Source organism: Vigna unguiculata, chromosome 11, assembly GCF_037176805.1.
Source record: "Vigna unguiculata cultivar grain cowpea cultivar isolate G323 ecotype 2 chromosome 11, ASM3717680v1, whole genome shotgun sequence".
Taxonomy (NCBI): domain Eukaryota; kingdom Viridiplantae; phylum Streptophyta; class Magnoliopsida; order Fabales; family Fabaceae; genus Vigna; species Vigna unguiculata.
Window position 1 is genome coordinate 39223982 of NC_140802.1, and position 27668 is coordinate 39251649.

At 29.6% G+C, this 27668-nt stretch overlaps 3 protein-coding genes across 3 annotated transcripts; 1 reads left to right on the forward strand and 2 right to left on the reverse strand.

Moving 5' to 3' along the window:
- Nucleotides 1-690: 690 nt before the first annotated feature.
- On the reverse strand, nucleotides 691-1816 carry LOC114170390 (borneol dehydrogenase, mitochondrial-like). The gene is made up of 2 exons (XM_085669446.1): nucleotides 1701-1816; nucleotides 691-1513 (listed from the first exon to the last, which is right to left on the reverse strand). The coding sequence occupies exons 1-2, from the start codon at nucleotides 1736-1738 to the stop codon at nucleotides 748-750; spliced, it is 804 nt and encodes a 267-aa protein (XP_085525572.1). The 5' UTR covers nucleotides 1739-1816; the 3' UTR covers nucleotides 691-747.
- Nucleotides 1817-17414: 15598 nt separating this feature from the next.
- LOC114168387 (bifunctional nitrilase/nitrile hydratase NIT4A) lies at nucleotides 17415-23090 on the forward strand. Its single transcript, XM_028053176.2, has 5 exons — nucleotides 17415-17668; nucleotides 17821-18000; nucleotides 21006-21299; nucleotides 21969-22250; nucleotides 22839-23090. Exons 1-5 carry the CDS (start codon nucleotides 17524-17526, stop codon nucleotides 22988-22990), a joined length of 1053 nt encoding a protein of 350 aa, XP_027908977.1. The 5' UTR covers nucleotides 17415-17523; the 3' UTR covers nucleotides 22991-23090.
- Nucleotides 23091-24087: 997 nt separating this feature from the next.
- On the reverse strand, nucleotides 24088-27557 carry LOC114168385 (trichohyalin-like protein). The gene is given in 4 exon segments (XM_028053175.2): nucleotides 24088-24218; nucleotides 24220-25569; nucleotides 26290-26412; nucleotides 26497-27557. Coding segments are annotated over 4 exon segments (2094 nt in total). The 5' UTR covers nucleotides 27076-27557; the 3' UTR covers nucleotides 24088-24176.
- Between the last annotated feature and the right edge of the window lie 111 nt (nucleotides 27558-27668).

Consider the following 27668-nt stretch of genomic DNA (forward strand, 5'->3'; position numbering starts at 1 on the left):
CGTCCCCGACCGAAATTCGTTCGAAAGTCATCCAAGTTCATCCCATGCTGAAATTTAGCCTCGTTGGCCCCGACAAACAATCTGTCAAATTTTGTGGTGTCAGCCCTATGGACACAAGTTTTAAAAAAATTAATTTGAATTTATTTTATGAAAAATGGATTTTTGATTTTGAACTTGATCCAAATATTTAGATTTGGATTTAAACTTGATCTAAATATTTGGATCTGAATTTTTAAAAAATTCAATCTACTTTTTTTGAAAAAATGGATTTGGATCGAAAATCTAATCCAATTATTTGGATCCAAAATATATGTGGATTAGATCATTAAAAATCCAATCCATGATCACCCCTACGAGTAACCGTGCAAAGAAGAATTCCTAAAGTTCTACATGGTGTGTGATGAAAAATATATGAAAACAACATTCAAACATATCTTTATTATTTTGCATATAAATACGAAACTGGAAACATTTAGATATGAGGGTTATAATTTTTCGATGTATGCATCTTTTGACTTACATCTTTGATTCCATTATGTTATTTAATATCATTGATTAATATATTATTATTTATTTTTTTTTAGAAATTTTAATAACTTATATTAAATTATGTCAGAAAATAAAAATTAAAAATTAAAAAATAATAAAAAATAAGAATTAAAAAATAAAATCGAAGTATAATTTTTCTATAATTAACCCTTATTATTGCCTTCTTCTCTCTTCACATATTCAAAGACAATACTTTTACTAAGATTGCCAAGGAGAAAATCCTGCATTTGTGATGATGAATCCCCCATCCAACACAAGATTGTGACCACTAACATACTTAGACTCATCACCTGCCAAATAAAGAGCAGCTTCGGCCACATCGTTGGGCACAAGATAAGAACCTTTTAGGTTGGAATAAGCCTCACGAACTCCTTCTTCATCAAGATTGAAATATTTTTTTAACAACGGTGTGGCAACCAAATAAGGGGACACACAGTTCACGCGAATACCGAATTGTCCAAGCTCCACCGCAGTGTTTTTGGTTAGTCCCACTAGGGCATGCTTTGAACTGGTGTAGGCATGTGTAGCTCCTCCACCTATGCATCCTGCAACACTCGCTGTGTTAATTATGCACCCTCTTCTACCAGGAATCATCACTCTTGCAGCGTGCTTTGTTCCCAGAAATGGACCAACCAGGTTCACATTTATCACTCTCTCAAACTCAGACTTTGTGTTCTCCACTATGCTTCGTTTGAACTCATCGCATTCACCAGCGTTATTAACCATGATGTCGAGTTTCCCGTACTTGGAAACTGCTATGTTCACGCAGTTTTCAACGTCTTCTTCTTTTGTCACATCACAATGAACATATATAGCGGATTTCAACTCATTGCAGACCGAAAGTCCCACATCGTCTTGAATATCAGCTATCACCACATGAGCTCCATGCTTAGAGAAGAGTCTTGCGGTGGCCTCACCTATGCCGCTGGCACTACCGGTGATAATCGCCACTTTCCCCTCAAGCCTGAAAAATCATTAGTTTTAATATATATGTTAGCTTGGTTAGAAATCAAAGAAAAATAACTTCTTTTATGTAGAAAAGTTACATTGTAATAATTCATTGATAAAAGATTCAGGAATGAGTATGAGATCAGAGGGGTGATTAAGGGCTAACGAATACACCTAATAAACTAAGCAACTAATAACTTTACCTTCTGACAGTGGCAGCAGCTGAGTTCAAACTTGCCATGGATGAGCTTTTCTGAACTGCAGAAGAAAGATGAGTATATGTATGTGTTTATATGTAGCAATACTAAGATGAACTGGCTCGCCTCTTTATATAATTGCGTTCCCTGCAAGGAATTTTTATAGTTTTTTATATTTTATGAGATTTCCCTTACGAATATTTTTGTTTCCAGGATTTTACGAACTTACAGAAAAAATTATAATTTTTATTCTATCATTGAATGAAGTTTACTTTTCATGAAATATTGACTTTTTTATTATTATTATTATTATTAAATATTATTCTTTTTATTCGTTTTTAAGTGTTCTTCAAGAATTTTTGAGAAAAAAATAGAATTCAATTTTTAAATTTAATAAAATATTTATAAATTTGTTATTGTTCTCTTTCCATTTTTTAAATTATAGTGAATGAATATATGTAAAATAGTTTAATATTAAATAAAATAAGGTCATAAGTATCAAAACAATTAATATTATCTTAAATTTTAAAAATACAATTTAAATAAAGTAAATAAATATTAAATAAAACATAAGATGTAAACAAAAATTGACATTATCTGAAATATAAAAAATTTTAATTAAAACCACGATTACCAATGAAGTATTTTAAATGTTTTGCATACATTCAAATAAATACTTCAATTTCATTTAAAACAACCAACATACACACAAGTGTTGTACGCATTTTTTAAATATACATGATATTATATTAGTAGGTGATGATAATGTAATGTTTTTAAGTTAATATATAAAATAAAATTATATTTATTAAAAATAAAGTGAAATATATTAGAAAAGATGAAAGAATAAATGTTGATAAATAGAGAAAAAAAGAAAAAGCAAAGATAGACAATTTTTTAAAAAAACTTGTAAAAATAACGGTCAATTTTCAAAAATGTAATAAATAATTATATGTTAAAGAATAAAATTGATATTTTGAAATATGAACACAAAAGAGGAAATCATCTCTAAATATTGTAATAAATTAGTACTTTTTCTCTCTCATTTATATGTATTTGTAAAATGGAGATTTATTTTTTGTGATTGGACACAACATTTTCGAAACAGAAAAGAGATAAAAAAAATATTCATGGACATTTTAATTTTATTTATATATATTACTTATTTATTTTTTGTTTACATATTTTTTTTAATTTATGACATAACTTATAAATCTATTATTTTTATTCTCTCAAAAATGTACATAATTATTTCTCCAGGATTTTGGTTTGATTCGTGTCTAGTGTATTTTGGATAAACTAAGTTGACTCGATGTGGATTTTTTTTCAATTAGATTAGCAAACTATTCTTTTTCAATATAATTAAAGTGTTTTGATATCTAAGATTTCACAATTAGGACCAAATCCAAATGAATATATAACTCTTCAAGTCCAAATGAATATATAACTCTTCAATACTATGAATTAATTTACAAGCATATTCAATTTTCTGAATTCTCTTTTAACGTGTATTATAATTAAGAATTCATGTATTTTTTTTCAACGATCATATTTTTGTGTTTTTTTATTTAAATATAAAATAATAGGTAGAGAATATAAAGATAAAATGGAGAAAGAAGAATGAGATGAAGATAAAAGTGAAGTATCAATAAAACTAAATTAGTGAGATAAAAGATAAACTAATACAAGTAATTCACGAACATGGTGATCCAAAATTGTTATATTTTATTGGATTTGTCATTTCTGTTCGCATGTTTACAGAGTTTCTGAATTACACCCACAATTGGATCCCATATTTTACATTTAAATAACATATTCCCCTTTTGTGAAAGTTAAGTCACAAATAAAAATAAAACATACTACATAACTAATTATGATTATCGTACCTATAGGGCGGATCTTAGCTTTGACATGAAATCCCCCAACGTTTATTTATTTATTTTCTATATATATTTTAAAAATATATTTATATTAATTTAGTTTAAAAAAAAATTTAAAAACCACATTTACCATCTCTCCTGTAATTTCTTTTATTTCTTTATTTGGTTTCTTTTTTCTTCTGTATCTTCGCCTCTTCCTCTCCTTATCTTTTTATCTCAATTTTCATACTCAATCTCTCATTATTTTCAAAATCAAATTGTGCCATGACAAAATTGAGGAGTTAAAGAACATTTTGGATCGAATGATTTGTTCTTTTGAGTAAGTTCTTTTTTTATCCCTTTTTCTTTTCGAACCAATATGTTTTTCTCTTGTATATGGCTTTTTCACGCTCTAATCATATATCTATCTTTTAGAGATCATAAAATCATGCTCTAATTGTTGATCAAACTCTTCTTTGGATAGATAAAACTATTTTAGGCTTTGAAATTGTGTAAGGCTATTAGGAATCTACTTTAAGGTAAGAGAAGCTAATCATTTAAAAGTTGTTAATTTTCTCAAAATATTGAGTCTTTGTTTTGATATTTAATTTGGGATATTCATAATTTTATCATTTCCTAAATAGGTGAAAGGTGATAAATTTATATTAAAAAAATGATAATAAAGAGTAAAATAATCGATTTTTTTTTCAGGAAGAAGACTTGTGATGAAAGTGAAAAAAAAAATACATCAACATCATCTAAACTTGAGAAACTTCTTGAGAATCCAAAAATTGAAGAAAATAAAAAATAACTTTCTAACGTTTTTAGAGTTACATGTAATGAATGTGAAAATGTTTTATAACCTTATGTGGAAAACGTCCTCAAATTTGGTAATAACCACCAAATCAAATTGATGATGTATGTAGAACTTATTTAACATGAGTCCATATCAAATGCACCTAGAAAATTATTAGAAGATGATCATCAAAAAGATTTCAATACTCATAATTTAACTTATTTTCAAAATTTATATTTAAAAAAAAAAGTTTATCTTATGATCGAGTATAGAAAGAAAGAAAATAATTTTATTGATATGAGTGAAGATGATAGAAAAAAAAATTATATAAATTATTTTTTTAACTAATATAAAATAATGTAATGATTAATATAAAATAATACAATATATTTTTTTATTATTTTCATTAAAAATATGATAAATAACATAAAATTCTTATTGTTTTAAATAATACATCCTTTTCAAATAACCCAATGAATGGTTGGAAATAGTTCACTTTATTGAATCTTTTTGAACAAATATCTCACTGCTCAATATTGTCACATTAGAGGGGACTACTATTTCAAAAGAAGTAAATCATTGTACTCTCAACATCTTTGTTGTCACACCACTTACTTATTATCAACAACGTTTAGAATTTATCGATTTTATTAAGAAAAAATACATCTAAACATATATAAAAAATAACACAAATTTGTTAATTAATTATATATATTGAATTTAGAAAATTTTAATTTGTACTTCTATTTTTAATTTTATGAATTAATTATCTAAATAATCTCGTATTTCACTTTCTTTCAATTTTTTTTAATTTTGATTTTAATTAAATAATTAAAATATTTTACTCTTTTCATTTAATTTCGCTCAACATATTTTTTTATTATTGTTATTCTTATTAATATTATTATTAGATAAATTTTTTAAATCATCAATTTTGAATTTTATTATACTATCTTTAGTATTTTTTTTTTCACATTATTGATTCGTCTACTTCTAAATAAGTTTATGTCCGGTATTGTTGTCATTACAATTCTATTAAAAATGAAAAAAAGAAGAAAAACAAAATATTACATCATGATAAAACTATATCACATACAAAACAATCTATTATTCAAAACAAAGTCATAATTTTCTTCACAAAAATTATTTTATACGTTGAATTTCATATACTAGTCAATCCTCTTATGTTCCATAAAATACCTTTAATTTTTATAAATTTTTGTTTTGAAAGATTTAGTATTAATTTTTTTTCTTGAGTTTACCTATATTAATTTTCTTTATAATTTGATTTGCCTGCTTCAATTCATATATTAATAATTGAAAACAAAGTTAACAATATTTTTGTTACCATGTTGTTCAAAGACTCAAGAAGAATTGTGACAACACTCACTCTTATTTGTGTGTTATTTCTTTAAAATATGATAAATATTGATTAAATTAGATTTGAAACTTGCTCCCCTAGCTGCGTTTCCTGCAAATGTAACGTACGCAGAGATTCTTATTACATAAATGATCTTTTATATTTTATGAGATTTCTTTTACGAAAAAATTGTTTAAAGGATTTTACAAAACTTACGGAAAAAAGTTACAGATAACTCATTTTTAATAAATTTTTATAAAAATGAAAAAATCTTACAAAAGTATAAATACTAAATGAAAATCTTTGAATAATAATCAATTTTAATAACAAAAATAATTAGTGATCAATTTAGATATTAATTTATAAATTAAAAATTATTGATAACTAAAATAGTCTTATTATAAATAAAAAATTATAATTGATTTGTGAATTGATCTCTATATGAGTCATTAAAATTGACTACCAAATAAATTAGTCAAATACTAATTGTGTAAATTCCAAATATTCAATCCTATAAATTATTCATTTACTAGGTAATATAAAAAAAAAACTTATCTTATTTATTCCCATTTATAACTAATTTTTGTTTCATTTAAAAAAAATGTTTTACAGTAACAATTTGTATTATCTCTCAAAGGTTAGACTAATTTGATTTTATCACACTTTTAATCATATATTTTTTTTCCTTTGAACAATTTCATTTAGTGGTATATCAAATAATTTCTAGGTAACACACTACAAAAAAAAGTTGACATTTTTGAATGTTAAAATTATAAATTTTAGTGGTTAAAAACTGTTAAGAGTGACATTTCTAACGGTTTAACAAATTATCAGAATTACATACGTTAAAAATAGTTTATGAAAAAAATATTTAACCACCGATATAAAATTTACTATTATTTATAAAAAGTAATCATATTTTAATAATTAAAAACCACCACAAAATATTTTATTACTATTTAAGAGAAATTGAAGATTTAAAATCGCTAAAATTTCTTTAAATTATTTTTAAAACGATTTAAAATTCTAAAAAGTATTTATGAATTATTTTTATAATTTTTATAATTATTATTAATTTTATTTAAAACTATTTTAAAAGATAATAATAATTGTATTAATAATTTTATCATATTCAAAAAATTAATAATCTAATTATATTATATAATAAATTAAAAAAATAATAATCTAATGTATCATATAATAAATATTCATGTGTCAATATCTTTAACCCCACAAAAATTCCTCTAAGGTAAGTTGTTTTACCAAAAAAAAAATCCAACTTTCATTTTCATTTGAAGAAAACGCACGATCACAAATACATGATTTAACAAAATAATATCGGATCACACTACTAGGTTTAAAAATATTATAAATAAATTGATCTCCAAATTAGTCATTGATCAATTGTGTAAATTCTAAGTATTAAATCATATAAATTATTCATTTATCAGATAATATTTGAAAAAAAACTTATTTTATTAATTCTCTTTTATACTTAATTTATTCTATTTTATTATTATTTAACAGTTATTAAGATTTAAAATCGTTAAAAGTTGTTTAAATTATTTTTAAAAAATTTTAAAAAACCAAAAATTATTTATGAATTATTTTTTATAAATTTTATTTAAAATTATTTTAAAAGATAATAATAATTGTATTAATAATTTTATCATATTTGAAAAAGTAATCTAATTGTATTATATAATAATTTTAAAAATTAATAATCTAATGTATCATATAATAAGTATTCATGTGTTGATATCTAACCACACAAAAATCTCTCTAAGTTGTTTTATTGAAAAATATCTCACCTTTCATTCTTATTCGAAGAAAACGAATAACCACACGTATATGATTTAACAAAATAATATCTAATCACTTTATTAGGTCTAAAAATATCACAAATGAATTAGTTTTTAAATTGATCAAAGATCAATAGTGTAAATTCCAAGTGTTCAATTATATAAATTATTTATTCATTTATTAGGTAATAAAAAATTTATCTTATTTTTTTTTTTTATACTTAATTTTTGTTTCATTTGAAAAATTTTTAGTTTTGCTATAATAATTTGCATTATCTCTCAACGATTAGATTAGTTTAATATTCGAAAAGTTTTTACATATTTCTAAAGTACTTTTTATCTTATCACACCTTTAATCATACTTTTTTTTGTACAATTTCATTTATTGGTGTATCAAATCATTTTCCAAGACACACATATGATTATTTTGACTTCTTTTTAATATATATATTTTTTTACTTTATGTTTATTTATGCCATGTAAATTATTGTTTTAATAAATTATTATATAATTTTTTTTAACTCATTCTAGTAAGTCTAATTTTACCCCCACAATTGTATAAAGACAGTTCATTCATTGTATATAATAACTTGATGTGATTGTCATGAAGTTCAAATTATGTATATTATTTTTTTAGTTTTTTTCTCTATGCAATTTTATTTAAGTAGCATATTTTAATATTTATTAATGTATAAAAAATATTTTTCATTCAAATTTAGAAAAATAAACTAGAGAAACATTTTAAATATTTGTAAACTCGAATGCTTGTTTTCTTTTTATAATTAAAAAAAATTACTTTTATTAACTTTTTTTATTAATATTTATAAAATTAATAAATATTCTGATTGTCATGTAATTTTATTTATGTATAATTATATAATATTTGGTATAATTTTTCCATTTTTATCTATTTGTTATTTAATAATCGATTTTAAATTTATACAATGGTCATTTATTTTTAAATATTTGACATCAAATAATATTTCATCAATTTAATATTGACTATTTGAAAATATCATATTTTCTTCACCTTAATTTTTAACTTTTTTATAAAAAATAATTAATTAATATTAAAACAATAATAAAATAGCTACATGTATAAGATTACCCAATGGAGATGGAATACAATAAAATTTTATACTTTTCAAATATAGGTATAATTACTAATTTATTTTTTTAATTTTTTAGTTTCGTTTATTTTGGTCCCCTTATTATTTGTTGGTTCAATTTAGTTCTTCAATTATTTAAAAATGTTCAATTTGGTCATTTTCATTAAGTTGAAATTAACATTGTATCAGTACATGTCACGTGTCAAGTCATGAAATTTTCAAATTTTTCTTAACTTTTTTTTTTTATTTTTTAAAAATATATAGACTGTCACGTGTCAAGTTACAATTGTCACATGACAGGTTACCATCGTGTCACATGGCAGGTTCAACCGTGCCACAAAATATGAACTCAACCAAAATTTTGTAGAAATGCATTGAATGAACTCATAAACTGTGATGGGTAGTTGTTGTTAGACGATGTACACATTATATTATTTAAAATAAAAACGTAGAGATAGTTGTGCCCACATTATTTTTGATGCAAAAAATTAAAATAAAAGTGTCCCTTTCAAATGGACCACACCGTCTCTATTTTGCTTCCAGAGTTACAACGCACGTGAAAGTTGAAAGCTTCCTTGTATAGCGCATGTGTCAAGAATGGACGCGCAAGGGACACTTTCGCGATCATTTTTTCGTTTTGGGTGGATATTAGTGGGACTTTATTAATATGTTCTTGTAGTGAGTATATTTTTTTTCTCACTTCTAGGAAAATCATCCAAGTTAATTTAAGAAGTAGAAAAATTTTAAAAAAATTTCAAAAATGGGCAAATTGTGCAACCTCTGCACAATTTCATCCTCAAGAAATCATGCACCTCCATAACATTTTCTTTGATTTTGGTGGGTCAACCAATAAAATCTACAAATCGTGTGTGTGTGTGACGGTGGGGGGTGGGCGGGACTAGATGATTTTCACCTAGAAATTGTGTGGGGGCAAACGTCTTTGGTGTTGTAATAGATTACGAAAGGATGTAATTGATTACCAAAGGCAAAGTTGTTGTGCTTGGTTTTTGTAATCAATTACACACTTAATGTAATCGATTACAAGAGATTTTTTACATTTTATTATTGATTACACTGTCAATCTGATCGAAAAAATGGTAGGAAATGTGATTAATGTTTTACAAATAATGAAAGTTGTAAGATTTAAGATGGGAGAAAGTGGTGGCGCACATGACCCATGTCTTCCTCAAGTCAACCAACCTGAGCATCTAGATTGTGAAATCGGGTACCAAAAAAAGCGTGAAGGTCGCAGATCTCATGAATTTACTTGCGGCCAAATTTAAATTTCGTCTAACTAAAACCATTCACTTTGGAGTGACCAATCTAAATTACAATGTTATATACTATTTCATACAACAACTTCGTGGTAATCCATTACAGAAACCCAGAACCCCACATTTGATGTTTGTAATCTATTACATATACTTCATAATCGATTACAACTGCTCAAAGTCGTGTTGGGCCCTCATGACTTCAAAGTTGACAAATTGACCAACGAAAAATGTGTTTGGAGCGACGATTTCTTCTTTTGAAAATGATAGGAGCTGCACGATTTGTCCATTTTTGAAATTTTTTAAAAATGTGTCCATTTACGTAATTAACAAGGCAAATTTGCCTAAAAGTGAAAAAAAGAGAGAATATAGTTATAATATACTTAACCTTTATACCACTTTTAATTATGTTTAATAAACTATATATTAATTGATCATCATGTCATACTTTAATTATGCCTTTAGTAATGTATTATTTAAATAGTATCGGACCATTTATGTATAATTATGTGTAATATAATATCATATGAGATATAATAAAACTTAATCAATTGTGCATGTGAATTTAATGGTTCAATATATAATTTAATACAAATTTAAAGATAATCATAAAGTAGAACAACATTAAAAAAATCATGAGTTTTTATTATAAATATTGTTGTAGCGCATTAGGCCCGCATATTACAAGCCAGGTTGACCAACTTGTCTAAAATACGCGTGTTGGAATCATTATTTCGCCTCTCACTTCACTTGGTCCGTGGGTCCACAGGCTGACCTGTATAATTGGGAGATTCTTAAACACACATGACTGTTGCAACAATACACACAACAAAAACGAAACCAATTCATACAGCAAACCAAATCAGGAGCAATAGTACACACACATGACTGTTGCAAGAATACACACAACAAAAATGAAACCAATTTCAATAGCAAACCTAATAAACAACAACAATACACACACATATGATTGTTGCAACAATACACACAACAAAAACGATGATTTAGGCGCATTCGACTTCGTTGCAAAAAGTTGGCCAGAATCGTAATGGGTGGTTGATGAAAGGGCAGGAATCGTGAAAGGGGTGGAGGAGAGGTGTTTCTACGTTGTGGTGGTCGTGAATCGTGAAAGGGGTGGAGTAGATGCGCTCTTGCGACTGTGGTGTGGTGGTTGTGAATGGGTGGGGCAACAATGTTAGCGAGGTGAATCGGTGGGGGCAGCAGCGTGAGCGTGAAAGTGAGTAGGATTATCTCTCTCTCTACAGTGTCCACTTCAAGCTTATGTGACCAATGTGACTTACTAACTTAGGGTAAGCTTACGCGGGCTGCAGGCCAACCTCTACGGGCCATGGATTTTGCGGGTCGAGCTTTGGTGAACCTACGAGTTCAAATTTTCGACCCGTCCCGTGCATTTTAGGCGGGTTTGTGGCATTGGCGAAACTATTTAGGGACATAGGAGAGCCACGACTCTCCCAAAATTTTTGAATTTTTTTTATATATATTTATTTATTTATTAAAATTATATTTATATATTATTTATATTAAATTTATGTTATGAAAAATTATAATAAAAGATAAAATAAAAAGTTTAATGGAGATATTGATTTATAAAAGATATTAGAGTTTTTTTTCTGGCTATAAGATCTTTTCATCACGTAAATTATCATGAAAGTGTGTGCGGAGAAATAAATACAAAGAGATAAACAGAGGTTGGGGAATACATAGATTGAGATTGAAATATACATTCTCAGATGATCTCTCACATATCAAGGTTAGTATCTTATTATGATTTATATATGTTAAATTTATTATTTTTTTAGAATGTTTATTCCAAATTAAGTTTATCCCAAATTAGTATAAATCCTAATTATGATTTTAGGAATTTTTTTATGAAATTTGTATGAACCTTAATTATAATTTTTCCCAAAATTATTATAACCCTTGATTATGAAATTTAGGGATTTTATGTTTTCTGCTGCCTATGGTAAATTTTTTAAAAGTTTTGAATTTATACAGTGTTTCTTATTTAATCAAATTTGTATGGGTTTTGTTATGTTTTGCATTATGATAATTGTGATTTGTGAATATAAATTTTATCTTTTTTTCTAAATAGGTGGAAGGTGATAAATTTATATTAGAAAGATTATGATAAAGAGTAAAAGAATTGATTCTTTTTTCGAGAGAGAAAGGTTTGTGATAAAGATGAAAAAAAATGCATCGAGAATAACTAAACTTAAGAAATTTCATGAGCATAAAAAATTCAAGACAATGAAAAACAAATTTCTAAAGTTCATAGAGTTACATATAATGAATTTAAAAATTTATTAGAACGTGATCCAGGAAAAACGTCCTTAAATTTGACAATACCCGACAAATCAAATTGATGAGGTACGAATGGCTTATCAAAATGGTATTCATGATTTGGTATCATGATATAGTCACGAAGGATAGTGATATGTTTTTGAATTATATTATAATGTGTGCTTGTTTTAAGCAGAGGAAATGAAAAGAAAAAATAATTTTTTTTTTCTAATTAAAAAATATATATATGTAACAAATTTAATTTGGTGTCCCTAAATTTTTTGTCAAATTTTCGCCACTGGTCTGTGGGTCGGTCTACCAGACCAAACCCTTATTACCACTCCTGCTAACACATACAACATCAACTTGATGTAAATATATGCACAAATATACAAGTTAAAATTTTATTTGAATCTCCTTTTCAATAACAAAACGTTATCAATAATAGCTAAAAATTGTTACCGAAACCATATTTTATCTAATGCTAAAACTCTTGTTTATACTAGTGATATTATAATAAATAATTGTCTTTTTTTTAATATAACTATAATATTAATATTTTTAATTGTAAAAAATATTATATAATCTTTGATGTTTTTATTACAAATATTTAGCCCTTATTTAGTTATCATTTATAATTAATTAATTAGCTAGATAAAATATCTTTGATATTGTTTATACATACTTTTTTTAGAGCATCTTTTATAGGAAGGTCAAATATCAAAATCTTTTATATAGTATAGATATAGATATTATATATAGGTATGATCTGTCTCTCAATATGGACTTTTTTATTTTTGTCGGATAATGCTTTGTTTATTGAAAGAAATGCAATGTAAATAATTTTTTTATTGAGTGGTGTGATCACACCAATTAAAAACAGGAATATGACACATGCACGATTTCCATGCAGAGCACGATCTCCATGTTGGTGGTGAACTTATAACATGTAATTAATTAACATTTTTTATAAAATTGATTTCTTTTTTTCTCGTTAGTTATCTCACTCATTTTGTCTTTTATTTCATATGTCTATATTAAACAAAATTATAAAAATATTATATTATGCAACATTTTTCACATGAAATCCTCTCCCCAATTATCTTGTTTGTCGTGTGTAAAATCTATAAGTTATTTTCTAATCTACACAAAAGTTAAAACCTAAAAGATAAATAATTGTATCTCATATATAAGAAATAGTGTTTGGAGTATTAGTATAAAAATAAGTCTAATAAGACTATCTTTACTTCTTCAAACCTCGAGTTCAAGATAGAAAAAAAATGTCATGGAAAAAAGACATCTAAAGATAACTAATTAGATTTTTACTAAATCAATCTTTGACAAAGTAATATATATATATATATATATATATATATATATATATATATATATATATATAATATATATATATATATATATATATATATAGTATAAACTATTTTAAACATAAAAAATCTCAAATATTGTAAAACAATATCATTTATAACATACCTTTCGTTTACTATAGATTTAATTTTAAATAACTATATTTTGTATCAAGTTCCAATAAGAATTCGTGAATGAAACATTTTATTTTTAATTGATATTTGTACATGTAAACAATGTTAGCTAACGTTTTTTTATCTGTTTATTTATTTTTTCTATTTATATTCAAGATCGGAAAATATACCTACTAACTTTCTTAATAGTGTGAATTAGTTTTATTTTTAATTATATTTTATATCAAAGAAAGTACTAGATATTAGTTAATTTAAATTTAAATAAATAAACGAATAAATGTACGCAAAATTTGAAGATTTAAACTACAATTTAACCATTGGTTTTTAATCTTTTGGTGGAGATTAATTGTTTTATGAGTTGTTTCACAGGCTTTAAAGGAGAAAGGAAAAAAATTACAAACCATATTCAATTGTTTTAAATCTTGAAATTAAATTTTAAACCTTATTCAAGATATACATGTGATGGATCTCTGAAGAGAGGAGAGAGTTTATTGGGAAAAACAGAATAACAATGAGACTAGAACCGAATTCACATAAAAGATTAACACCACCATCTAACTCAAAATCTCCCTGGAACGAAAGTATATCTAATCATGAGTACTTATCATTGTTCATTAGAAGCTCTAATACTCTAATATCACTAATGGATCTATTAAAAGGGGAGAATTCATTAGGGAGACACAACAACAATGAGTCATGAGTCCAACTCTCACAAGGAATTGACACTACTTTTAATCCAAAACCTCCATCAAGCAAAAGTATTCATAATCACAAGTATCACTTTTTGTACAACCATTCATCTTAACAGGAGCTTAGGAGCTCTAATACCATTAACGGATTTATCAAGAAGGGAGAATCCATTTGGAAGACACAACAACAATAAGACTTGAGTTCAATTCACATAAGGGATTGACACTACTTTTAACCCAAAACCTTTTTCGAGCGGAGCACTCACAATAACAAGTACCTATTTTCATATCGCCATCCATATTAACAAGATTTCTTATACCACTGGTGGGTCTATCGAGAGGAGAGAATTCATTGGGGGAGAGACAATGAACAATGAGACTTTAGTCCAACTCACATAAGGGATACTTCTAACCTAAAACTTCTCTCGAGCAGAAGCATTCCCAACCACGAATACCCCTTTTCATATCGTTGTTCATCTTAACAAGAGCTATAATACCATTAATGGGTCTATCGAGAGAGGAAATTTCATTAGGGGAACAAAACAACAATGAGACCTGAGTCCAACTCTCATAAAGGATTAACACACTTCTAACCTAAAACCTCCATCGAGCAAAATTCATTCCCAACCACGAGTACCTCTTTTGTATTGTCCCTCACATAAGGAATTGTCACCACTTATAATCGAAAACTTCCTTCGAGCAGAAACATTCTCAACCATGAGTACGTCTTGTTGTACTGCCGTTCATCTTAACAGAATCTTTAATGTCACTGATGGATCTCTCAAGAGGAGAAAGTTCATTTGAGAGGCATAACAACAATAAGACTTCAATCAATCTCACATAAGGAATTGATAACACCTCTAATTCAAAACTCTTAAAACGATGACTTTAAAATCTTATATCTTATATAATGTCTAACTTTATTATTTTTATCTTATGTAAGATTTAAACTCATACTTGAAATCAAGTGTTTATAATTTGAAAAACTCGTGACTTGTGAAGTTATCTGGCATGCACGGTTTAACCGCCGACCAACATTTGGTAAAGAAAATATCAAATAATATTTTTTTAATGTAAAATTTGATACATCTTAAACTTTTTAAAAATTCAACTACAAATTGTGTACTTCAAAATATTTGTTACTCATATTAAGCCACCAAAAAATAAAATTCATAGGATTTACTTAATCTATAGTTTTATATTAAATGAAAGTATTTGTATTTCCATTGAACTGCTATTAAATGTAATTCTGACGTTTAATTTTTGTAAAGTTAATTCATTTTTTTACCGATAGAAAGGTAGTACAGTTGAGTTTCTCTTGATGTATAATTTTACATTAATAAATAAATGATATGGAGTAGTAACATCCTCTTTAATCACCAACAAACTCTTACTTTACTTTCAAATAAAAAGTTTCACAAATAGTAAATCTAACATAAAGTTAGGAAACTGGGGTTATCCTAATTCCTTATAAACTCTGCCACATACAAAAATAAAAAATAATATCTACATATATATATATATATATATATATATATATATATATATATATATATATTACTTAAGCCCCTTATTTTTTATATTAAATATAAAAGTTTTTGTTTGCATAGTTCTACAAATAAAACTTTTGGTTTAAGAATTAGATTAAAAGTAATCTGAAATTCAGATGTACATCAAATTTTAAGGTCCACTTAGGATGGGGGTTGTGGATTTTACGGTATCTGGCAAGCCCAAATTCTAATGTTTACTAAGAAAACATATTATTTAAATTTAAGGCTTTTGCTTCCTACACCTCCATAGTTATTAAGGGAACCTATACAATAAGAGGAAAAGATCCAATTTATTAGTACCACACCATGATTTTCGATATTTGCAATCGTGGTCGTCTTGAAGAGGAAGAGGAGAGGAAGAATGCTGCAGGAGGAAAAAAAAAGAAGAAAGAAAATGCGAAAAAAAAATTATTCTGAAAAACTTTTTTGAACTTCTATTATATAGGGTTTTCGAAAACATTCCAGAACGTTTATTTCAAAAATCCCATTCTAAAATATTTATTCCATAATATATTTCATGCATTCTGAAAATTCTATTTCAAAAATCGTATTTTGAATTTTTTTTCTAAAAACTATTTCAAAAATTTCATTATGGAAATATTACTCTGAAAATTTCAGCAAAAAGTTTGTTTTAGAAAATTTCTAACTTGGATATCACTTTTTCAAAGGATAAAAGGGTCATTTTATAAAATAGAAGGGAGTGCATGAAGAAATTGTGGGAGTGCAAGAAATATAAGCCTCAATTAGAAATAAATGGATCTTCTACTATACAACACAACTATGAAAATATAATGAAAAAAATTAATTGTAAAAATATTTTATCATCATTTATTTGGATCAACGATATAACAGCAAAATAAAGAAAATAGTATAGAGGTATTTAATGAAAAGAGATAAAAATAACATTGATTAAAGAATAAAAAATATATTTTTTTATTAAAAATCATATGGAAAAAGTAATATTTTATATACTAGCTGACCTTTTTATTTTTATTTTTATTTAATATTTAAAATAGAACTTTCAATTTATATTTCAATTCCTAACAATTTTATATTCTCAATAAAAATAGTGAGATGATGGACTGTTTTGTTAAGGAGGGTACTGTGATTGAATGGCCTTATAGCTCTCCCCCTTAAGGTAAAGGTTATTTAGCTTATGTCAAGGATATTCTTTTTTTTCTTTGTTGTAATTAATCAATTTATTCTTTTAATAAAATAAAGTTTAATAATTTTATTTAATTTTTCGCTTATTATATCACATTGTATAGGATTTTTATAAAATTATTAATATTATCTTAAATTTTAAAATTTACAAATCAATTTTTAAAATATGAAAAAATATAAGTGTTATAACATTATATATTATTAATATAGATTATCCTGTTCTACCATTTAATGTTGGGCTTTTGCGATAAAAAATTTTCTCTAAATTAATAAATGAGGCTAGAAAGAAAATTTTTAAACTTTTATTTAACCAAAAAGAAAAAGCTTTCTTGAAATAATTGGAGTTCCATAAGAAAAGAAGGATCGTGATGGTTGAAATTGAAAGAAGAAGTAGAGAGGATCAGAAGAGAGTGTGAAGCTGTGGAAGAGATGGCACTCGTAACAACAGAGCCAACCATAAACGAGGGGCCTCTGTTCGCCGAGGTTGACATGGCTTCGGATTTCAACGCCCTCACTGTTCGAGCCACCGTTATTCAAGCTTCCACCATCTTCTACGACACTCCAGCTACTCTAGGTCCTTCTACTCTTCCCTTTTCATCGATTACCCTTTTTTCCTTTCTTCTCAAATTTCCCTTCTTTTCGTGTTTCTGTGTTTAAAGCGCCATCTGGGTCCTCCATTATCTAGTTTGTTGGACAATTAAATTGATTAGTGATTTCTGTGTGCAGATAAGGCAGAGAGGTTGTTGGGTGAAGCCGCAGGGCATGGGTCCCAGCTTGTGGTGTTTCCAGAGGCGTTTGTTGGAGGGTACCCTCGTGGTTCCGATTTTGGTGTTTCTATTGGAAATCGCACGGCCAAGGGAAGAGAAGAGTTTCGCAAGTATCATTCTGCAGCCATTGATGTGCCTGGTAAGGCCTAAGATCAAACACTCATTGCAGTTCAGTTGCTTACTTTGTTTATGTTGAAACTAATTACCATAAAACAGATAGGCAAAAAAAAAATTATTTGCATTCACTTTGGACACCTGAATCAAGTTGAAGCTCCAAGACATGATACTTTAGATAAATAATCACATTTTGTTTCCAGGTTTAAGAATTGATCCTGAGAGAAAAAATAAATAAAAATCCAATGATTAGCATATTTATGTTCAAATTGTATTTATCTGATCGTTTGATGTTGCTGTGTCTGTAACTCACATCTGATTACTGTTAGATTTAGGCCTTCTTGTTTGTATCTTTTCTTTCTCACGGCAGAGAAAATGAAACTAGTAAAATGCTTAGTTTTTTTAATCTCTTTCTAATGTACATGGGGGCATGGATCATAAACTTCAGCCGAAATTAATTACTAATTTACTATTCTTAGTGCAAATATAATAGGTTCAACAAGTGAAACATGAATAAGTGAATTAGGATTTAGGATTTATTTGTTATTTTAGAGTCTAATTTTCTGCTTTTGTTATTTTTCTTTTGTATGTATATATGCAAAGTTTTAATATAATTTTGTATTGAAGGTAAGATCTTAGTTCCGTATTAAACTTTTAAAGGTAACAATTGATTGCGCTAATGTAAGGAATTTTTTTTTTAATCTTTATTTATCTTCTACCGAACATAGAGTCGTCAAGGTGTGCTAAAGTCATTTATTCAACCCTGCTAACGGATTTGAGTTAAATTATACTAGAAAAATTACAATTTTTGGTATGAACCCAAATCGAATCCGGTTCAATCAAGTTGAACCCATAGTGAGTTAAACTAACTCACCAACCCATGATAATAAAAAAAGAGCTAAAAAAACGATTTGATAGCATTTTTGGTTCCTATATTTGTAACAATAATTTAAATTTTTCTCTTTATTTATTTATTTATTTAGTTGATGTGGTGGTTCCTATATTTTCTTTAAAAAAACTCAATGTGATCCTTCTATGATAATATGATTCGTCTTATTTCGCCCTTGGGATTGAACAATAAACTTGGATTGAACAAAACACTTGAAAAATAATGGTGATTGTAATCATTTTCTAAATGAAGCTATCAAACGACGTCAAGTCTTTTTAAAATATAGGAACCAAGTTGAATGAAAAATTGACAAAAGAAAAACATTGAATCGTCAAATATAGGGACAAAAATCTTATTAAGTTACTAAAAACACCCTAACCTAGCCCAATACAATTAAAAACAATGGGGTGACGAAATATACACTCTCACTGTCCCGATAGTCTCGAGCTCTCCTTCTCCTTCACTTTTTTTCTCTCAAAATCAAAATCTCCCAATTAGCATGCTCTTTTAAATTTAAGATCTATTTGCCTATTTGAGTTTTTGATTTTAAGATAAATATTTTGGATTGTTTTTTGAGATTATTTAAATTTTATTTGGATGTTATTGGAATTATCATTTAGTATTTGTGTTTGTTATGCATATTAATGATATTTAGAATTGTCATTTACACGTATTGTTCCTTACAATGAAATTTGCTGGTATTGCTTTTACTGTATTCTCTTTCTTTGTCGGTTATTAGATTTTTGTTTCTGTCATTAAATTATATAAACACTTATGCATTATTTGATAACTTTCTTCTCAAGATTGTTATGATGAATTTCCAATTAACTAATTGATGAATTATTATCTTCAATATTACTGACATAAGAGGACCATAATTTTTTAAACGGTTGTTTAAACCTAAGAACTGAAAAAAAAAAAAAAAGGATTAAATATGTTTTTGGTCTCATAACTATAAGTTAAAATTGGAATTAGTCTCTCCTCAAAACTTTGGCCTAATTTAGTCCATTAACTCTAAAACTTCGTGAATTCAGTCCTTTTAATCAAATGTTGTTAAGTTGATTTGATGTTTTAAATAAAATACATTTGAAACGTTAAATAAACTTAATAAAAGTTTATTAAAAGGATTAAATCTATGTAGTTCTAACGTTGGGGAATTAAATTGGGTTAAAGTTTTGAAAATGGACTAATTCCAATTTTTACTGAAATTTAAGGGACTAAAAACATATTTAACCTAAAAAAGAAATACTAATGAAAAGAGGATTTTATTTTTGATCTACTAGGAGTTTTCCCTGGCCTACTAGGATAGCTGGTCCACATCTTGGAGCAACCTCCGAAGGTTCTCATCATGATTCGTGAGTGAAACCTCTTTCTTCCACTTGAATTTCTAATAAGCTCATATAAGTACAATGAAGGACATATTGAACGGCAGATTGTCAGTTGAGAAACATATAAGTGAAGAAAATTCTCAAACTTAATGCCTCAGGGATCTTTTATTGAGTATGGTGTCAAACACACTTGTATGGTTGGTTCATAGTACATCGGTGAAGATTTCTCGTTGTTTTTCCCATTAGATTCCCAATAAATGGTATTAAATTAATGGAGGATACTTAAAAAGGGAAAATTGTTAATTGAAAAACATACAAGATTTTGGGTTAAGTTGGTGCCAATCACATTTGTATGGCTGGCTAATGGTCCTTTAGTGAAGATCTCGTTTTGCTTCTCCCCTTGGATTACCAATAATTTCAAATATTATAAAACCATGTCCTTTCAAATCTTTTAAATTGATATATACAACTCCATTAAAATTCATACTACAAAATCTTAGTCATAAAAGTCTTAACAAAAATTATAAGTAGTAACATTCTTCAACATACCCAAGTCCCTGAAGTTATTAGCAAATGTTGTATTGTTGTAGGTCCTGAAATTATTACTCATTGATTTTTGTTAGGACTGAGCGTTTACAAGCGTCACAATTCGATTGTGACCCGACCCACTTGACCTCTATCACGGGACAATTGATGTTACCTACAACAATTTTAAATGATAATATTTCAAAAAATCAAGTCCCTGGAATATTACTCATTGATTTTTAAACATCCGAGTTAGTCTTTCCATTAACAAATGTTGTATTGTTGCAGGTCCTGAAGTTGATAGATTAGCAACAATGGCAGGGAAGTATAAAGTCCATTTAGTGATGGGTGTGATAGAGAGGGATGGCTACACACTTTATTGCAGCGTTCTATTCTTTGATTCTCAAGGTCATTACCTGGGAAAGCACAGGAAAATCATGCCAACCGCATTGGAGCGGATTATCTGGGGATTTGGGGATGGATCAACCATTCCAGTGTTTGAAACTCCCATTGGAAAGATAGGTGCTGCCATTTGTTGGGAAAACAGAATGCCACTATTAAGGACAGCAATGTATGCCAAAGGTTAGAGTTCTTTATTTTAGTTTTTTTATCTTCTTGTTACACTTAGTCTTGAAGCATTAGAGAAGAGCATTTAAAGGTGCTTTTTCGTGTATTGGGGCTGATTTTTTACAAGTATAATGTGCTATCATGTTTTTGAGTTTCACACAGACAATCAGTGTAAAAGTTTTTTACGCTATTATCTAAGCAGAAATTATTTTTGCTAGCATATTTAACATAGTTACTATGAAAATTAACAAATTACATTGACGATTTGTTATCAGATGATACAGTGAAAGACTTTTACACTGTAAGCATATGTATTTTTTGTTCTTATCCTTTTGCCAAGTCTATGAGGATTTGTCAATGTAAAGATGACTGTCAACCGATTAAAAGTAGAGAAAATAATCGATCCACTGATAGTGTAAAGAATCTTTACTCTGTCATCCAATAACAAATTATGTATGATAAGTTTGCTGACTATTACACTAATTAGCTTAAAAACATACAGAGATTTTTTATTGGCTAACATAGTCAAAGTTTTAACACTATGATTGCATAGAAATTAAGCTTTAAAAAGTATGACTTTTAGAGTATCTTTTGCAACAGTGAATAATTTTAATCACGACAATTCATGATTAGATGTCATTTGTATACTATCAAGACATTCTAATTAGAATCTTCATGCAATAGGTGTAGAGATATACTGTGCTCCAACAGCTGATGCCAGGGATGTGTGGCAAGCATCAATGACCCACATTGCACTTGAAGGTGGATGTTTTGTTTTATCAGCAAACCAGTTCTGTAGGAGAAGGGACTACCCTCCTCCTCCAGAGTATGTTTTTGCTGGCACAGAAGAGGACCTGACACCGGATTCTGTTGTATGTGCTGGTGGTAGTGTCATTATTTCACCATCAGGGGCTGTTCTGGCTGGACCAAATTATGATGGGGAGGCACTAATCTCAGCAGACCTTGGTATGTTATGTTTACTCTTGCTGCTTCCATTGTCTTACAATGCTCAGAAGAGTGTTACTTTCTTTGATGATGTTTTTGTTGGGGACCAAGGGTTTTTTAAAGGTATGTACCAAAAGAAATCAGCAAAGGGATACCCTATAACTCTATAACAATGTCTATAGATAGATAGTTAGAAAGGGTAAGATAATTAGAAAAGATGGTAGTTAGGCAATATATAAATAACAATGTCTATAAGTCTATAACAATTGCAAACGGATACCCTATTTTGTTTACTTATTTTACCTCTTTCAACTACTATAAATCTAACAGAATGTCTCTTTCCCCTAGTATAAGTAAAGGGTTTGAGGTATTAGGTGGGCAGTGAGATTGATTTGTAACTAACTGATAAGGGACTCTCCCTTGGAACAGTTATTACTTTGAATAACTTCTTCAATCTTCCATAGTATTTCACTTTTTTCCCTCAAACTCTTCATTCTGGAACTTGCTGAGGTTGTTTTTGATTGGTTAAGATAGTCTTTGTTTGATCACTTTCTTTGTCTTTGGTTATTGAAAGATATTAACACTGTGATTCTTGAAAATTTTGCACAGATCTTGGAGAAATAGCGAGAGCTAAGTTTGATTTTGATGTGGTTGGACACTATTCAAGACCAGAAGTGCTTAGCTTGACTGTAAAGGACCATCCAACGAACCCAGTCACTTTTACATCAGCATCAAAAAAAATTGAGGACAACACCAAGTAGTGTCTTTCTTTCATGTTCAGCAACTTCTGAACCTGACCCCTTTGTATTTTAACATTTGTGTTTCATATATATGGAATTTGTTTGGGCTTTTTCTTGTACAGTAAGCTCTTGCATTTTGATTGGGTTTATATGACCTCATCAAAAGGAACTCATTTGCTATTTTTACATAAATTCAGACACCAAAATAAGGGTTTTCATAATTCAGCTTTTTAAAGGAAAAACTGAACTGAATTTTAAACAATTGTGTTCAAACAGAACCTTTGCTCGAACCAAAAAGTTTTTATAAAAATAGTTTGGTCCAAATTAGTTTTATACTTGATATTTAATGAGTTCTTTCTCTATTAATTTGGCAGAACAGAAGCATGTTACTTAACAGATTCCCTTGAGTGCCTACGATTCTTTGATCCACATAAAGTTTACCATGTGGTGATAAATCAACATGTATACTTTCAAGAAATAGTAGCTCAATTAATATGAACAGCAGAAGGTGCTAGGAACCCATTAATATTGGAAACGTTTGTTTTGGAAAAGTTAAAGCCGTTGTTGTCAAATAATATCCTTCATGGCCCACCACACGATGGTTGATTCAAAGTTCCAAACAGAGGCAACACAGGGTACAGAATTCAAATATTTGAATTGTTGGAGTTGGAAGTATCCAATGATAATGTTATCCGTCACGCTGTCACGGCCAGTACTGTTTCATTTAAATCACAGCTATGCATCTCTCTAACGTATAATTGTGTCCCCAGAATAGTTTTTAGCAGCAGACTCTTTGTTCTTATCTCATTTGTTTTAATGTCAAGCCGAAAAGCCTCCATTATTTCCTTTTGGAACTATGAGGAAAATTAAATTCCATCTGTGACAATGACATTGTTTGCCAGCAATTTTCGTCCTGGTGGATTATTAACAACTTGTTCAAATTAGATTCTTTCTTTTCTTTTATAGATATGTCGGCTGAATATTCAAATAGGAATATTTACTTGCACATCAAATGCCAGTAAAGCTAGTAATAACTAGCACAAAACTGCAGTATGCGACTCTATTCAGTATGTACATTTTTTTCTTGCTCTGGCTTTAACAATTACCACACATAACAATGATATAAGAGCCTTGAACATGTTTAACTCATCAAAGACAGCATTTACAGTTTAGAACAGATATAGTAGAAGCTATCTGTGATAATAAGTTACTCACTACCACTATCAAAATTCTCAACATCAAGACTTTTTTTCTCCTGCAGTTTCTTGCTTCAAATTGTCATCCTCCAGGGCAAGAGCTTTTTCCCCAGCTTCTCCACCAGCACACTGCAAAGTTAATAGTCTACCATTTATCTTATCAGAATTAGCACATGAGATAGAGTCTTGGAGCCCCTTAATTGACCTTTTGCTTTGAGTTTCATCAGTATCATCTTGTATCCGAGCTTGTGAGAGAAATTCAATCGACCTATCAGGATCAAAATGATCAGAAACTTCCTTAATATTTATGGAAAAATCTCTCTTCCTACCACTTGAAGTTCCCTTGTTGAAGCAAATACTTCCCCACTGAATTTTCTCAGAGAAAGACTTTCTCCCTATACTTTCTTTATCCATTGAAAATCTCTTTTCTTGACCATCATTTTCACTCGCAAAACTCCACTTGTAGCCTTTGCTGATATCATCCATGTTCAACTCAATTGAATGGAGATCACTGTCATCAGAGTCATCATCTCTTCCTTGTCCTACATCGTTTTCAACATCTGAATCATCCTCTTTCTCTGCATTCTGGAATCCCCTACAGACATTGTTGAAATAAGACTCAAGATCCTTGATATTTTTACATTCTGGAGAAACATCCTCGTTTTGTCCATCTTTAGTCCTCACATAGTCCTCAAGCTCATTCCTCAGCTTTTCCAAGAAAGCATTCTTCTCCTCAAACTGATACTTAGCCTCTGAAAGCTTCATCTGGACTCTCTCTTCGCGTAAGAGATCAGCTAACTGAAGCATTTCCCTTTCCTTCTCCACCTCCTCGCGAACTTTAGCCGATTCTCTTTTCAGTTCCTCCACCTGTGCTCTATCTTCCCCAATGCCTCTAGCTAGTTCATCACAAATTTGCTCCAGAATCTCCTTTGCACGCTTCTCCCTTTCAAGCTCTTTCGATGTTTTCAAATGGGAAGCTTTTACACTGGCCATCTCTTTGGCAATCTTCTTGTTCAACCGTTCAGTTTGCCTTCTCAACTTCTTCTCCACCGCAAGCTCTTCTGCCACATGTTTTATGGCATCATGAACCCTTTCTCGTTCTCTTCTTTTCCAGACAGCCTTTTCTTCTCCGAAATGCTTCATGACATACTCCATATCGTTCTGGTTTGAACGCTGTTCTTGGATCAGTTGATCAACTTGGTGGCACACTCGATCAAGCTCACTCCCCAGAGCCAATACAAGAGGCATGCTTGATGCTTGCTGCTCTCTAAGGCACATTTGATTTAACACTTTCAGAAGCTTCTTCGATGTAGATAATCCACTTCTAGCTTCCTTCAGACGGTTCTTAACACCACCGCTGCATTTGCCACGATTCTTCTCGCTTCTTAACTGATTTTCCACCTCCTGCGTTTCAACTTTTCAACATAGTTCAGTTTCATCCTTCCCACCGAACAGAAGCAAAAGAACAAAACACCATTATGTGCAACAAAATTATAAATCATTGAAGTACCCAGATCTATATCTAAAGTTTCTTGTCGTTACTGTTTCAATTGAAATGCAAATATGAAATCTCTAATCTAGATACAGGAAACCATGTAAAGGTTCAAAGTGAATAATAACAGTCTAATCTTTAAACCAGTGATTTCCAAATTAGGAGCAGTAAATTCATCGTTGTAACTTGAAAGTTCCGACAATTCACTAAATTTAAGACAGAGTCCTTGTAAACAAATTAAAAGACATCATGGGCACAACTTGTATTGATAAGAGGCTTGGGAGAATCACACCAAAAGCTAGTGAGAAAATCCAAGTCCTTATGAACCCCACACCTCACCACATCCCCACATACCAATTGATAAGAATGAACTACACAACAAAAAGTCCCACGTCTAGGAGAGCCCAAAGCCTAATAAACCCCACACTAAAATCCCACACTTCCAATATAGGACTCTAGTCTCATGTCTTGTCTTGCAATTGAATCCTAACATAATCTACCTATGTGGTCCATTAGATAAACCCCCCCAATTAAAATAATAAATAAAAACAACCGGAAGAACTTCTTGAAAACGATGACCAACCACTTATGCTTACCAAATTTCCAATTAGTCAGATAAATTCACTCTTTACCTCAATTAAATTAGCATTGCTATGAGCATCCAGAGCATCCAAATAGTAATCACCCGACAGAAGCTGATGAGAAAACCCCGACACTCTTCTTCTGCAGCTATCCCCTTCAAGACCCTTCATCCTCTGCACGAACAAAGACAACCCAAAAATCACGCCACACCCAATGAATCAACATAACGAAAAAACAGAACTTTAACACGAATTTACCTCAGAGGCAGGACTGTGCGATGGATCTGACATCTGTGACCGCAAAAAGCCCGATCTGGACAACCCGGAACTTTTCTCTCTGCCTCTACCCTTCTCCTTGCAGCCTCTGATTTGATCAACCTCGAACTCCTTCTTGACCCTGGAAGGAGGCAAATCATTGATCTCCCAGAGTGTAGCAGCGAGTTTCCTGGCTGACACAGAAAGCTCTCTGTCCTTGGAGGAGGGTAACATGGAGGCAGAAGAATGCAAAGGCTTGGTGTGGTGTGTAGGAAGAGAAGGAGAAGTTGTTTTAGTCTTCCACATGGGAACTGGGGTGCTGGACCCTCCTTTCTTCCCAACCAAAATGGCCCTCTTGAAACGGTATCTTCTGACAAGAGATGAGGAAGAGGAGGAAGAACAACCTCGTTTCCTAGTCTTGCTGTGGTTCTGTGTGACACCTTCTCTGAGGTTGAGGTTGTTGTTGGTGTTATGACACGAGGGCATGGTGATGAGAATTGTGTGAAGGAGTTTGAGGTACCCGATAATCCCGGGTGTGCCAGATTCACATGAGGATTCGGACACGGGATAAGGGCATGGCATGCAGTATGTGAAGAGTGAGAGAGAGTGTGTGTGTATGTATGTGTGTGCTGAGTGCACAAAGTCCCTTCCTTGAAGCTAGGTGCCAGTTGTGGTCAGCATCATCATCTTCTCTCTTTTTTCAATGCTAAAATAGACATGAGACTATTCGGCCTTGAATTTAGCAAAGTGGGTCATCAAAGATCTTCTTTCTTTCTCCTTGTGCTTGTGCTTATGCTTATTCACCTTCTTCTTCCACTCCTATTATTTTGAACGGCTAAAGGAGGTTGATGAGCAGGGAAAGTAGGAACATGTCAAAAAATGGAAAGATACGGTTTTTTGATGGAAAAGAAACTAAACAAACCGAAGAAGAAGCTTTAAGTTGAGTTTGGTGAGAGAGAAATTGAGTGTGTGAGAGGGAAAGAAAAAGGTGAGGGAAATCCTGTGAGAGGGAAGGGCGCACACAGTCTATTGGTCATTGGAAAACCCACTTAAAAAGAAGAGACAACGTGGCACACACGTGACCTGCATGTGCTTTCAATCAGGAACGTGCATGTGTTGTGTTTGTGTTACATAAAACTTCTAGGTTCAAGGAAACCTCCATGCCTCCAACACTA